The 14,095-nt window shown below is 44.4% G+C and overlaps 1 protein-coding gene across 3 annotated transcripts in view; it reads left to right on the top strand.

The window, feature by feature from the left end:
- Nucleotides 1-8,078: 8,078 nt before the first annotated feature.
- Nucleotides 8,079-14,095, top strand: part of MACO1 (macoilin 1) — a 65,203-nt gene continuing 59,186 nt past the window's right edge. For all 3 annotated transcript variants that reach the window (XM_081586665.1, XM_081586664.1, XM_081586662.1), the window contains exon 1: nucleotides 8,079-8,379. In XM_081586665.1, the coding sequence (XP_081442791.1) occupies nucleotides 8,300-8,379 (80 nt within the window). In that variant the 5' untranslated portion in view covers nucleotides 8,079-8,299. The remainder of the gene's footprint in view (nucleotides 8,380-14,095) is intronic.

The following is a 14,095-nucleotide window of genomic DNA, read 5'->3' as shown; positions in this document are numbered from 1 at the left end:
TGCCCAGTAAGAGACAAACCACTTGACAGAGAGCCAAGCTCCTGAATGAACAGAAAGGCTTTCTTTAATAAAAGGGAGCTGACCCCACAGGTGGCCTCTCCCAGAAGATTGGTCAAAAGAGGACTTTTCTCTCTTCCTCTCTGACTCTTGCAAAAGACCCCTGTTTTCTGATGACAGTTCCAGATAGTCTGACTCCAAATCTTCAAGGCAGGGTCCCTGGGAAAGCACATGGGATCTAGAGCAGAAATGTCATAAATCAAATGTTAACTGTCAACTCTAGTTGGGAGGTGAATGGCTTTTCATTGTACCTTTCTTTCAACTTTTTAGGTTTATGTTTGAAGTTTTTCATAACAAAATGTTTGGGGGAAATGTTCTGTGTGTACCTGCTGTTCTCCATGCCGAAAGCACCCCTTCCCTCAGATATCTACATGCTCCTGCCCTCAATGACTCAGATCCAAATGACATGAGACCAGGGACTTTTGACTGTTGTATCCTCAACACCTGGTGCTTAGTCCATAGCAGGTGCTCAAGAAATACCTGTTGACTGAATAACAGCTGCCAATTCTAGAATGCCAAGCATGGGACCCAGCATTTTGCAGACATTATTTCATTTACTCTTTCCCACAAACCTTTGAGTACAGGCATCACCACTCCCATTTGACAGATGAGAAAACTGCTGCTCAGAGAAGCGATGCAAGCACCCGAAATCACACAGCTAGTAAAAAGCAGAGTCGGAACCCAACCCACATCCATCTGATGCCACGGCTTGTGCTCTTAACTGCTTTGCAATTCTGTCTTCCATTAACTAAACCACTTAAGTCTCAATTTCCTTATGAGTCAAATAAGATGAGCTGTTTGCTTTCCTCACAGAGTTATTATAAATGTGAGACTACATAAGCATGCTTGGCAACCTGTGTATTGGGAATGAAGGTGGGCAAGTGGTGCCATGACTGTGTCCTCCGGGTCTGAGTGACCAGACTTCCTATGGGTATGATGAATCAAATCAGAGAGACTATGCTTGCTCCTTGGAAGAAAAACTATGACCAACCTAGACAGCATATTAAAAAGCAAAGACATTACTTTACCAACAAAGGTCCATCTAGTCAAAGCTGTGGTTTTTCCAGTAGTCATGTATGGATGTGAGATTTGGACTATAAAGAAAGCTGAGTGCTGAAGAATTGATGCTTTTGAACTGTGGTGGAGAAGACTCTTGAGAGTCCCTTGGACTACAAGGAGATCCAACCAGTCCATCCTAAAGGAAATCAGTCCTGAGTGTTCATTGGAAGGACTGATGCTGAAGCTGAAACTCCAATTCTTTGGCCACCTGATGAGAAGAACTGACTCATTTAAAAGACCCTGATGCTGGGAAAGATTGAAGGCAGGAGGAGAAGGAGATGACAGAGGATGAGATGGTTGGGTGGCATCACTGAGGCAATGGACATGAGTTTGAGTAGGCTCCAGGAGTTAGTGATGGACAGGGAAGCCTGGCGTGCTATAGTCCATGGGGTCGCAAAGAGTCAGACGTGACTGAGCGACTGAAATGAACTGTAGCTTTCATGTGTAATCATCCATTTTCTGTAGAATCAGGACTCTACTACTATCCCCTCCTCATCTGAGTTAAATATTGGAAAACTCAGTCATGGACAGAGACCAAGGAGGTATGTAAGCACCCCCTATCTTCTCTCTGGAATCCTGTCCACACCAAAGGTGTGATTCTGTTCTGGGCATGCTTAGTTCAAGTGTGGCTAAGTCAATCATTTATCTATTTAACAAACATGAGCTTTGGAGTCAGGTGACCTGGGTTCAAATCCTAGCTCTGCAAATTACTAGCTGTGTGACCTTGGGTAAGATGATCAATATCTCTGAGTCTGTTTCCTTATCTGTAAAGTGGAGAAAATCAATATCCATCTCATAAGTTGGTTGTAAAGATTAAATCAGGTAGTACACATAAAGTGTCACATATGTAGAAAACTTACCATAAATGTTAGAAATTATTATTATTGCATAAGCTTGACATGTTTACCTTAGAAAACCTCAAAAATGCAGAGGTGTGTAAAACTTACATAAAGCACTCATGATTTCATCATCTCTCCAAACCAGCTCTACTTCTTTTTTTTTTTTTTTTAATAAACTTATTTATTTTAGTTGGGGGCTAATTACTTTACAATATTGTAATAGTTTTTGCCATACATTGACATGAATCAGCCATGGGTTTACATGTGTTCCCCTTCCTGGACCCCCCACCCACCTCCCTCCCCATCCCATCCTTCTGGATCATCCCATTGCCCCGGCCCTGAGCCCTTGTCACATGCATCGAACATGGAATGGTGTTCTGTTTCACATATGATAATATACATGCTTCAATGCTATTCTCCAAGAACGTCCCACCCTCACCTTCTCCCTCAGAGTCCATAAAATTGTTCCATGCATCTGTGTCTCTTATTCTGTCTCGCATATAGGGTTATCGTTACCATCTTTCAAATTCCATATATATGCATTAGTATACTGTATTGTTGTTTTTCTTTCTGGCTTGCTTCACTCTGTATAATGGGCTCCAGTTTCATCCATCTCAGTAGAACCGATTCAAATGTATTTTTTTAATGGCTGAGTAATATTCCATTGTGTATATGTACCACAGCTTCCTTATCCATTTGTCTGCTGATGGACATCTAGGTTGCTTCCATGTCCTGGCTATTGTAAACAGTGCTGCGATGAACATTGGGGTACACGCGTCTCTTTCAATTCTGGTTTCCTCGGTGTATATGCCCAGCAGTGGGATTGCTGGGTCATATGGCAGTTCTATTCCCAGTTTTTTAAGGAATCTCCACACTGTTCTCCATAGTGGCTGTACTAGTTTGCATTCCCACCAACAGTGTAAGAGGGTTCCCTTTTCTCCACACCCTCTCCAGCATTTATTGCTTGTAGACTTTTGGATAGCAGCCATTCTGACTGGTGTGAAATGATACCTCATTGTGGTTTTGATTTGCATTTCTCTAATAATGAGTGATGTTGAGCATCTTTTCATGTGTTTGTTAGCCATCTGTATGTCTTCTTTGGAGAAATGTCTGTTTAGTTCTTTGGCCCATTTTTTGATTGGGTCGTTTATTTTTCGGGAATTCAGCTGCAGAAGTTGCTTGTATATTTTTGAGATTATTTTTGTATATAATCTTTCAGAATTTTTTTCTATTCATGTAGATTTATGCCTTGTTTTTTCCCCTACAAAAAATGAGATTATATACTACATGTTTAGTAATTTGCTTTTTTTCATGAGCAGTATATCATAAGCAGTTTCCAAACCAGGAAAAATCTTTCTACAACACTATTATGGTGGATAAAGGTCCAGGCTCAGACACTAGACTACCTGGATTTGAATCTTAGCTCTATTACTTACTGTGTGACCTTAGGCAAATGATTTAACTTCTCTGTGCCACAGTTTTCTCATCTGTAATATAGCACCAGTAGTAATCTCTTGGGCTCCCCAGGTGGTGCTGCTGCTGCTGCTGCTGCTAAGTTGCTTCAGTCGTGTCCGACTCTGTGCGACCCCATAGACGGCAGCCCACTAGGCTCCCCCGTCCCTGTGATTCTCCAGGCAAGAACACTGGAGTGGGTTGCCATTTCCTTCTCCAATGCATGAAAGTGAAAAGTGAAAGTGAAGTCACTCAGTCGTGTCCGACTTTTAGCGACCCCATAGACTGCAGCCTACCAGGCCCCGCCGTCCACGGGATTTTCCAGGCAAGAGTACTGGAGTGGGGTGCCATTGCCTTCTCCGCCAGGTGGTGCTAGTGGTAAAGAACTCACCTGCCAATGCAGGAGACATGGGTTCAATTCCTGGGCTGAGAAGATCCCCTGAAGGCGGGCATGGCAACCCACTCCAGTATTCTTGCCTGGAAAATCCCATGGAATGAGGAGCCTGGCGCACGGCAGGCAGTCCATAGGGTTGCAGAGAGTCAGACATGACTGAAGTGACTTAGCATGCATGCACAGTAATCTCTTCCTTATAGGGTTGCTGTGAGGATTAGATCAAAACGCATAGGATACTTAGAGTATCCACACAAAAGAAGTGTTATAGGTCATCATTCTCCAGGGCACACTGACTTCCATGGTAAGGCTATGTGATCATTTATTTGACTAGCCCCCTCTGTGGGATATCTGTGTTATTCATAAAACTGTTTCTGTTCTAAACACTACTATAAATATCCCTCATTAACAGGGTTCTCTGGGGGATGCAGACACATGTATAAGAGGTGGCCATCCAAAGTCTGGATTTCCCTGTGACTCCCATGAGACAGGAACAAAGCTTAAGGCAGGTGGGCCAGCCTTGCCTGGTGGGCTTGAGGGGATAAAAGCTGCTGAAAAGGTGGGCATGCAATTTCCTTGGATGTAAAACAGCACGTGATGATCTCCTCCAGGCTATTCTGAGCTCAGTTGAAACTTACGTGCCAATCCCAGCCCCTTGGCCGCCTGAAAGTCCCAAGAGAAGAAGAGGAACGGCCCTGAATTCCTGTCTGGCACTTGGTCTTTGGAATGAGAGCAAATGATTTCTCTTCCCTGTCTTACTCATCTGTTAAATGGCCACTGCTGATCTCCCCTGCTTCCTGATTGGTGGAGGAAGTGTGGGGAGCTGGGGAGCTCTGTATTAGGCAGGAGGCCTGCCTCATCTCAGGCCAGTTTTGTGTGCTGAGGATCCTAAAAGATCCTTTCAGTTTGAAAGGCTGGAACTTAGGCAAAGCCAAAGGGTTTTGAAGAAAGGTGGGTCAGGAAAATACAGAATCCAGCTGGGGCAGGAGGAGTGAGAGGAAGGGAATGGAGAAGGGAAGACTTACAATGGTATGTCCTTGGACTCTTGGCAAGAAGGCCTTTCCCATCATTCCACTCAAGCCAATCATTAGATCAACCACCCTTAACATCAAGAGGTATTTACAGGCACCAGAGGAGGTACCTAGAGCATCAAGGCTCTATAGAGCTTAGTTTGTGACTCAAGCCAAATTCGTTTACCATAGCAACTGCATGACCTTGTTTTCTCTGAGCCTCAGTTTTCTCATCTGCAAAATGGAGCTAATATGTTCTGCTTCTAAACATAGGGCTTGAAGTGATTCTAAGAGGTAATCTTGGCACAGAGTGGACAGGTCACTCAACTCAGGACACCAACAAGTTGACATCTCAAGTGGGGCTGGAACCCAGACCTCCAGATTGCTTCTTCTTGGGCCATCACCCTGGGATTCTCTCTGCTCTTCCTCTGCTCCCATGAAGCTCAACAACTAACAGTAACTCCCAGCCACTCTATACTTCTCTACAGCATGGGATGCCCTTGTCAGGAACCTGTTTGATGGGAGGCTAGACAGAGAGCTTCAGAAAGCTGGTAAGTGACCCCAGTGCCTCTCTCATCTTTTTTCTGGACTATTCACCCGTCCATTCCACAGTGTGCCATGGCACTGTCCTAGACAACAGGGACCGAGTGGGGAGTGGGAAAGACCAAAGATATGGCCTCTAACCTTGCAGAGTTGACTGTCTTAGTTGCTGGCCCAGGTAATCTGGAAACTTGCAGTCATGGAGAAGAGGGCTATTCCAGTTGGCAGACCCCGTGGAATCTGAAGCCATGATCTCACCATGTACCTATGTCTTCAAACCTCCAGTAATATTGATTTAGGTATCCTTCTCCACGAATCCAACCTGTATCCTTTTCCATGAATCAACTTGCCTTGGCAACCAAACTTGGCAACATAAGTCTTTTTCTGTTGCTCCAAGCAGAGCATTAGGTCCAGATGCTTTCACAATGATAGGTAGCCTTTGTGAAACTTTGAGCTCACAGAGTTTGTTACCCTTGGCTGCCCAGTGACACTTTATCAACAGACTGGAGTAGAGGCTAAGGATGAAAAACACATATACTGTTAACAGAAATGACTTGCAGTAACCTACTGCATGTCTGGCCCTGAGAGTTCATCATCTTGTAATACCCTTCAACCAAACCTGAGTGAAAACAGAGGCTCTAAGACATTCAGTAACTTGCCCAAGCTAGTAAGTGGCCAAGCTGGAATTTCAATCCTGGTCTGAAAAAGCAGATACTCTTGCAATTTTTCTAAATGCATCTCTACAGGGTATGAATCCAGTCCCCAAGAAGCTTTTCATCCAGGTGAATGGACAAGCCTCATCCAAGAAACCACAAATTAGGAACAGTACTGCTGGAGACGCTCTCTGTAGAAGCAAAGGCATGAAAGAGGGAAGATATAGTTGTCTTAGTGGGTTTGAGGACAGTGAATAGATTAAGGCTTGCTGGCCTGGGGAGGCCTGGAAATGAGGGGTGGGTCCCCCTTGTGACCAGCTTTGGATGCCATAATAAACAGAATGGGTCTTCTCTTCCAAGCACTAGGTAATCTTTGTGAAGATCTGTGACAGTATAAAGTAAGAACAGCAGTTGAGGATGATGCATTTGGGATAAATTACAAGTTCCTTTTTGGGGTAGGTTTTTATTTAAGGGAATGATCACAGGGCTGGGAAACGTCCACGCATCTCAGGACAAAACAAGACGGCACCTGCTTTCCTGTAAGTTTCTTAAATGTGTTGTAAGACCATCTAACAGTCCCTCAGTTGCTGCATGGTTACGTTGGTACAGTCACTTGATAGGAGATTCTGCAACCATCAGAAATATTTAAGAAGGATGCATTAATTATAACATGTAAAAACGCTTATGTCAGATAAAGAACAGAACTACAAAATTGAATGTCTAATATAAGCATATTCCGCTTAATAGCAAAAACAACAGTAATAGTAGTAATATATCATCCACGGGGAGGAAACTGAAAAGAAAGGGAAAAATACAGAATGCCAACAGTAGTTCTGTTAAGGTGATGAGATCCATGGGTGTCTTTCCCACCCTCACCCTCAGCAACTTCTCTACGTTTCCCCAGTTTTTGTTTACTGACATGCATTCCTTTTTGACATCTATTCTTCTTTGCCTTTCTCTTAAAAAAAAAAAAACCCACCAACGTTTGTCTTTTCTAATTGCTATTTTGCCATACCTGTGCTGCAGGGAAGCAATAAGCAGTAAAAGAACAAATACATGCAGAGCACCCAGCGCGGCGCTTCGCACAGAATTGGGCGCTATAGGAATGTTAGGTGAGAAGGGTCGCTGACCCGGCTTCCCCGCGGCACCAGAACCCTGCCCAGGGGCAGAGACGCTTCCGACGTCCACGCTCGCCAGGTCCAGCAGGCGCAGTGCCCAAAGAAGCCGCCGCCACCGCCGCCAAAGTCAGCCCTGCGGACGTGGAGCCCTGGCCGCACCGCCCCCAACACACCCACCTCAGCAACCTCGCGCGACGGCCCCGCCCCCTGTGACGCGCCTCCAGGAGGCGGGACCACGGAGGCCCCGCCTCACCCCTTCTCCGATTGGCTGCCGCGCTGTCACCACCACGTCGCGGGAAGCTGGCAGAGTGTGTGCGTGTGCCTGTGTGTGTCTGTGTGTGTGTGCGCGTGCGGTTTGCTTTGTCATTCGTATCCCCGTCGCTCGCAGACGCGGCCGGCTTGGCCAAGCACTCCAGGATCCTCAGGAAGGGCCCCCGGCGCTGTCCCAGGCGCCTCCCGGACGAGGAGAACGCGGCGAACCCCTTACATAAGGATGCGGCGGACTGGAGTTTCAGTTCAGCGCAGAAACGCACATGCCGCAAACCCAGGCCTCGCGATTTCATAGGGCGCTAGGGATAGCTTAACAATGAAAAAAAGCACCACATGCTCTAATGTGAATTCTCATACAGTGAAATGCAACCCAACAATAAAGAAACGCACCTTCGTAACAAGGCAGAATATAGGATGTTATATTTATAGGGCCTATTTATAAGCCTCTATTTAAATCGTTTCTGATAGGCTCGGACTCAGGCCCAGACACCTTCATGATTGGTGCACTCTTCTGTCCTTCAAAGAGGTGGGTTCTAGAGTCCGTTTTGCCTCAGCGGGCTCCGGGATTGGCCGGCAGCAGCGTAGCGGCGTCTGCGATTGGTCCGGGAGGCCGTCCGTCGGAGCGGAGGAGGCGGGGCAGGCGGCTGGCTGGTGCTGGGGCGGGCGGGCCCCGGAATTGTCATTTCTTTGTTTCCGAAGGCGGAGGAAGCTCTGAGCGCCCCCCTCCCTCCTCCCCGTCCCACCCCCTCCCCCCCGGGTGCTGGCTCCATGTCTGTGTGACCGGCCCCAGGGGTAGAGTCCAGGCCCGACGCGGGGCGGGCCGGCGGCGGCTGCGGCGGCGGCTGAGGTGAGAGACGGCGGCGGCGGCGGCGGCGGCGGCGGCGCGGGCACCCGGCCCCCCAGCGGGAGGATGAAGCGGCGGAACGCCGACTGCAGTAAGCTCCGCCGCCCCCTAAAGCGGAACCGGATCACCGAGGGCATCTACGGCAGGTGAGCGGCGGAGTCCCCCGCCTTCGCCGGCACGGGCCCCGCGGGCCCCCCAGCCGGCTCCGGAGGGACCTGGCCCCGTTATGTAACCCCGACTAGGCCGCACGCCCGCGCCGTGGGCTCCTCGGAGGAGCGCTGCCCAGGAGGGAGGGGGCCCCCGGGGTCCGCCCCGGGGAGCGCGGGGCGTGGCGAGGGCCGCCGGCCCGGCTTCGAGGGCGCGGCGGGCGCGGGCTGAGGGAGCCGCCGCGCCGCCGTTGGGAGCGTCCGGGCCCCGCCGGGGGGGAGGGGCAGCGACCCCTTCCCCGCCCGCGCCCGCCGGGCCCTCGGGGCCGCTCCCGGGGCCCACGGGCCTCCTCTGTCCCCCCCGCCCCTCTGGCCCGGGAGTCGCCGGCCCGAGCTGGGAGGCGCGTGGACCGTATGTCCCGGTGACGGGGAAGGCTGACAAAGTTGGGAGCAGACAGTTGCCCCTCCCCGCGGTCCCTCGCCGGACCGGGCAGGTGGTCACGTTGCCCCCTCTCGCCTTTTACTTCTCTTACGGGATCTCAAACTTGACACCGACTGCAGAAGCTCATACCCACCCCCAAATCATGCGCTGTGGCCCCGCTCCAGACTCAGGCGAGATGACCCTTTTCTCAGCCGCATTATTTTGACAATTCCAAGCAGACGGTTTTCTTCGAACCCGTTAAAAGGGATTTTTCTCCAAACTCACGTGTTTTTTGTTTGTTTGGTTTGTTTTTAATCCTCCCCAAAGCAAAGCCGTGTCCCTTTAAAGAGAGATTGAATTCAATACCGAGGGGTAGGACAACAGGTTCACGGGGCAACTGAGTGACCATCCCAGCTTCCCTCAGCAGCGTTTGTGTTCGACTGTTATTTTCTGGTTCTCACTGTGTTAATTCTAAATGGCACTTGCCTTGATAAAGAAATGATTTTGGAGGAGAAGTGGTTAGTTTACAAAGGAGAATTCTCAGGATGTGCATATACGCTTAATTGAGTCCTGGTGGTGGTTTACAATTTAGCTCTTCTAGCTGTGGAACTTAGAGAAATATGTGAGGTAACTGATGACACCCAGATTGCCTGGGCATAACTTGACACCTTGCTCCTGCTACTGTTTACACATTTAGAAAGATTCGTTTTCACAAGCAGCTGACTGTTGCAAACATTGGGTGTTTTCTTTATATCAAGCTTAAAAGCAGTTAAGTCAGTCAAAGTAAGAAGTTCTTGGATATATTCTTATATAACGAGCCATAGAAAGAGTTCATTCATTCAACAAATACCTGCAGTGTGTGCCAGGCCCTGTTGTAGCTAGTAGGGGTACAGCAGTAAGCAAAGCAGGCCAGAAATCCATGCTGAACCAATCAAACCTGACCAATTAAACAAAAGCTGTAAAAGCAAAAAACATTTTTCCTACAAATTTAATGGATGGGGAAAGTTCTCTTCAAGTTACACACACTATGATTTTTGAATAAGGGAAGGGTTTTCCTCTTGCCTATTGAAAATAATCTGAACAATTTAATATTAATGGTGACACAATAGAAAAAGCATATGAAACAGAGTTGGTAAACCAAGGACAACGGTGCTGTTTGAATGGCTGCTATTTACAGTAACATATGATGATGTACCTGTTTATAGTCAGAAGATTGAGAATCCCATATTGTTTCCATGTTTTCTGTTGTATTTCAACTTCTCTTGTATTTGAACATACATGCGCGGTTTAGTACATGCCCCATAGTTACCACTTAGCGTGCATCCGTGTTAAGAAGTGAATTTATTGTCTAATGAAGTTCTATTATTTTACTAATGAACTTTTGAAATTTGAATTTTCTTACCCTAAAGGTTAATAGTAAATACCCTATGCATTTATTCAGAGTTTCGTCTGTAAGATTGTGAAAAACCAGTAGTATTTCAGCTGTCAAATCTGTGTATGCTTCTCTTTGATACTCTTTAAGTTAAATGTTAATAAAAGACCTACATCTATTTCTATCTTTCTTTTTTCTTGGAGCACCATATATCAAGTGAGCATTTCAATTTACTTATCTGTTTCTTAGTTTATATTATTATATTATGGAATATAATGATCTGAAGAAGAAGATCATGGCGTTCGGGGTTTTTTGCAGTTTTGTTTTCAAAAAGAGATTTAGAAAATTTCGTTATTTCTAAAGCAGACAGAATGAGTGAGCTAGTTATGAATTGTGTTTGAGGATTTGTGAGTATCAGATTTCTGTTCATCATCACATTTAAGTCTACACTAAATTGTCTGTAACACCATCTATTGCCCATTTTGTTTCTCAACGTCTGGCCAATTTTGGTCTCATGAAATAGAGAGCTTTGTTTTTTTCTGAGGCTCTGTTGACGGTTCTGATAACCACTATCTGCTGTTTCACAGCATAACCTTTCATGGACTTAATATTTGCATGTTCTCAGTCTGCACAGCTCTGAGCATAGGCTAACAAGGAGGGAGCTGTGGTGAAGAGACCACTGGCTGAGAGTGTCAGGAGACCTAGGTTCAGACTCAAGTGTCCCAGCTCTGCCGTGTGGGACAGACAGGGCAACCACAGCTTTGATCCCCCATTCTCTCACCTGTCAAGTGAGTTTTGAGGACTAAAAGGAGATAAGGTCCAGTTTGTGAAAGTCTGTATAAATTCTAGGATCTTAATACAAACATTATTTATTTAGCATGTTGTTGTTATCACAGTTTACCATATTTGGTTTATTTTTTAAAGGAGTCAGGAAAGACCGTAAAATTTGTTACAACTATCAACAAAAGTTGAGTAGTCAAAACAAGGGATCAGTTGCTGCTTGGTCTTGCTGAGGAAAAAAAAAATCCCTGTTGCTGAGACACTTTTAATCATGGGCTCCAATCCAGCAACTGTGACTGAGGTGATTGTCAGATGATACCATTATTATCAGTATGGCTGTGGTAGAATTCTGTTTCAGGGACAAGGTAGATGGAAAATGAATTTTTAACATTATATTAATGCTACCTGCATTTATGTATATACCCATCATTTGAAAACTGGTATGTATTAGAAATATGTTATTCCAGTCAAGCTAATAATCAAAAATAAGAGAAAGGAAATAGGAATGGTGATCATTTTCTTTTACATTATTATGGGCTAAAACTTCAATGCCATTTTGAAAAAATCTGAGCCTGCACAGAACCTGACAGAGAATAGGAATTCAGTGCTCAATGTTGAGCAAATGAATTAGTAAATAAATGAATATAAGCCAATCCGTTCTATTCATTTAAGAACCTGCATTGTTTAGGCAATTATGGAGGATACAGAATAAGATATGATTCCTTGTCTTCAAGGAGTTTACAGTCTAGGAGACCATAATAATTCTCTCTTAAATTTGTATAGTGGTTTTGAGGTTCCAGAGAACTTTGAGTTCTGTCCAAGTAAAAATATTTTAGTTGAATTGAATTTTTGCTTGCTGGTTTACGTGATGCATTAACAGATTTACTTTGCCCTGTGCTATTTTATGATGAAGTAGGCAGTCACCACTAAGTGAGGAAATATATATACTCAAATGAAACTGATGTGAAAGTACTTTGGAAATTATGAAAAAAGTTTTTAATAAGAGAAAGTAAAATGAATAACTCTACTTAACTATAACATTTCAGAAGCCCTTGGCTTTTAGGGCAGTGACTCTCTCCCTTTGTCTGCCTTCACACATGCACCAGACACTCCCCAAAGTAATATCTAATTACTCCATGCAGTGATTCTCCAGGTGAGACGGAGTTGGAGTGCTATGTAGTTTTTAAAAGCCTTAAGGGAATTCTGTGTGGTTCCACACCTTTCATCTTACTGGGTTCCTCACCCGTTCTGAGAATTACTGACTTTATAATAAGAAGATGAGAAGACAAGCTTTGGTGAGTAGGAGAGGGAGGCAGAAACATTTATGTTTAAAGTCTCTGCAGTTACAATCGTTGCTTACCCAGGTAAGTATAATAAGAATTTTAAGTAAGGCATGCGTGTATTTTAAGCTTCCGGAAATTATTTTATATCTCAAACTGGTAGTTGAAGGAAGCACCCCTTCACTTGTGGATTTATGGATACTTCCTGTCATGGTGCGCTGAGTTCTGCTTGTAATATGTTGCCTGAAGGTTAAACAGTGTAATACTGTACCTGACTTTTACATTTTAGGACTGGGGACTTCCCTGGTATGTACCATAACTTTTCCCATCTTTATTTCAGAGGAGAATTTTCTGGCCTTTGACTTTCTGTAAATGGTCAAAGTTTATATGCTTCTCAGCTTCCTAATTTCCTTTTTCAGACCCTTGTCTGAGTAATCTCATCTCCAGAGATTTCACTTCACTGCTTTTCCTGCTATCTTAATGATGTTTCCTAAGCCTAGTTTTAGACTTCTTTGGGCCATGCTTATTAAAGCCACTTGAGGCTGGCCTGACCCTTGGCTGCCTTAATTGTACATGTGTTCTGCAACTGAAACCCCAGATACCAGTGTTGCAACCTCACAGCCTAAAAGCATTTTGATCATCTTGTAGGTCTTAACTTCAGTGGTGCTGGACTTGACAAAAAAGTGATAAACGCAGTATTGTTTTAAAGGGATATTGGAGAAGGGTAAATACAATGGAAAAATTAGAAATTGAAATGTTTTCACTGACCTTTCTAGTGAGGTGTTTAGCTTAACTCTTATATTTGTAGTGTCTGTGAAATACATTTAAACAAATCTTCCACCCTGGAATTCTGTACTTCATTTTTGCTAGTAGTGTACTACCTTAAAAAAAAAAAGTACCTTCCTCCAGCTTTCATTTATGATTCTTCTTGTCTGAGTGTTCTTGACAGTTTAGTTTCATTAGATGTTTTGAAAATTACTTTAAGTTGCTACTATCAGTTGAGGTGGGGAAGGGAGTGAACATGATCTATGTCAGATTATTTGCTTAGAAGCATTCTGTTTTATTAATGATACTTTCCTTTTTCTTCACATTGGTTCCTCATGGCTTTTCTTGAACCTCACTAGATTTGGAGATTGATTTTAATAGTAGTCTTAATAGCTTATTATTTTCACTTTCTTGTTATATACCTATATACTGTGGACCCAATGCATGTTCTGTAAGCACTTTCATTTCCAGAGTCTTTCTCTTTGGCCATTTCTCCCAGGTTTCCTAGATACTAACCCTTTGGGGTTTTATGTGGCTATATGTGTGTTTTGTTTTGTCATTTTCTAGGCTACCATCCAGATGATATACTTAAGGGGCTATAACAAGATAGAACATATATCTTGTGGAGTCTGGAGGATCAGATAGAAATTTTATAAACTTAGTTGAAACCTCAAAGTGAAATACTATAATTTGGGTTACTTTTCTTGATGAAATTTAGTGTGCCCTTCAAATATAGCTATTACTTTATTCTCTAGGCTTCCCAGATTTGGGTGTAATTATTTTACTTGGATCATTTTCAAGAAATAGGTCCAGAAGAAAAATAAATTTCTTCTCAATAAGCTGCATAAGTGAAATGGTACATACCAACAGGAGAAACACATACTCTCTGCTGCCCTTTTTTTTTTTCCCCATCATGGATTTCTTCAAATACCTGAGGAGTGACTATTTCCTCAAGGTCTCTCACCTTCAGGCAATGCATTCTGGTAATGGAAACTTCTTAAAAAAATGTAATCAACTATTAGAGAGTATATTCTTTGAGGCTTTCTGTCTTTACTTTGACATTTAGTTTAACTGACATCAAATTGGCCTCAGCTCATC

The sequence above is a fragment of the Giraffa tippelskirchi genome, chromosome 3, assembly GCF_054371585.1.
Source record: "Giraffa tippelskirchi isolate mGirTip1 chromosome 3, T2T-mGirTip1v1.2.pri, whole genome shotgun sequence".
Taxonomy (NCBI): Eukaryota; Metazoa; Chordata; class Mammalia; order Artiodactyla; family Giraffidae; genus Giraffa; species Giraffa tippelskirchi.
Note: the sequence above shows the minus strand (reverse complement) of the source record. Positions and strands in the feature narration are given on the sequence as shown.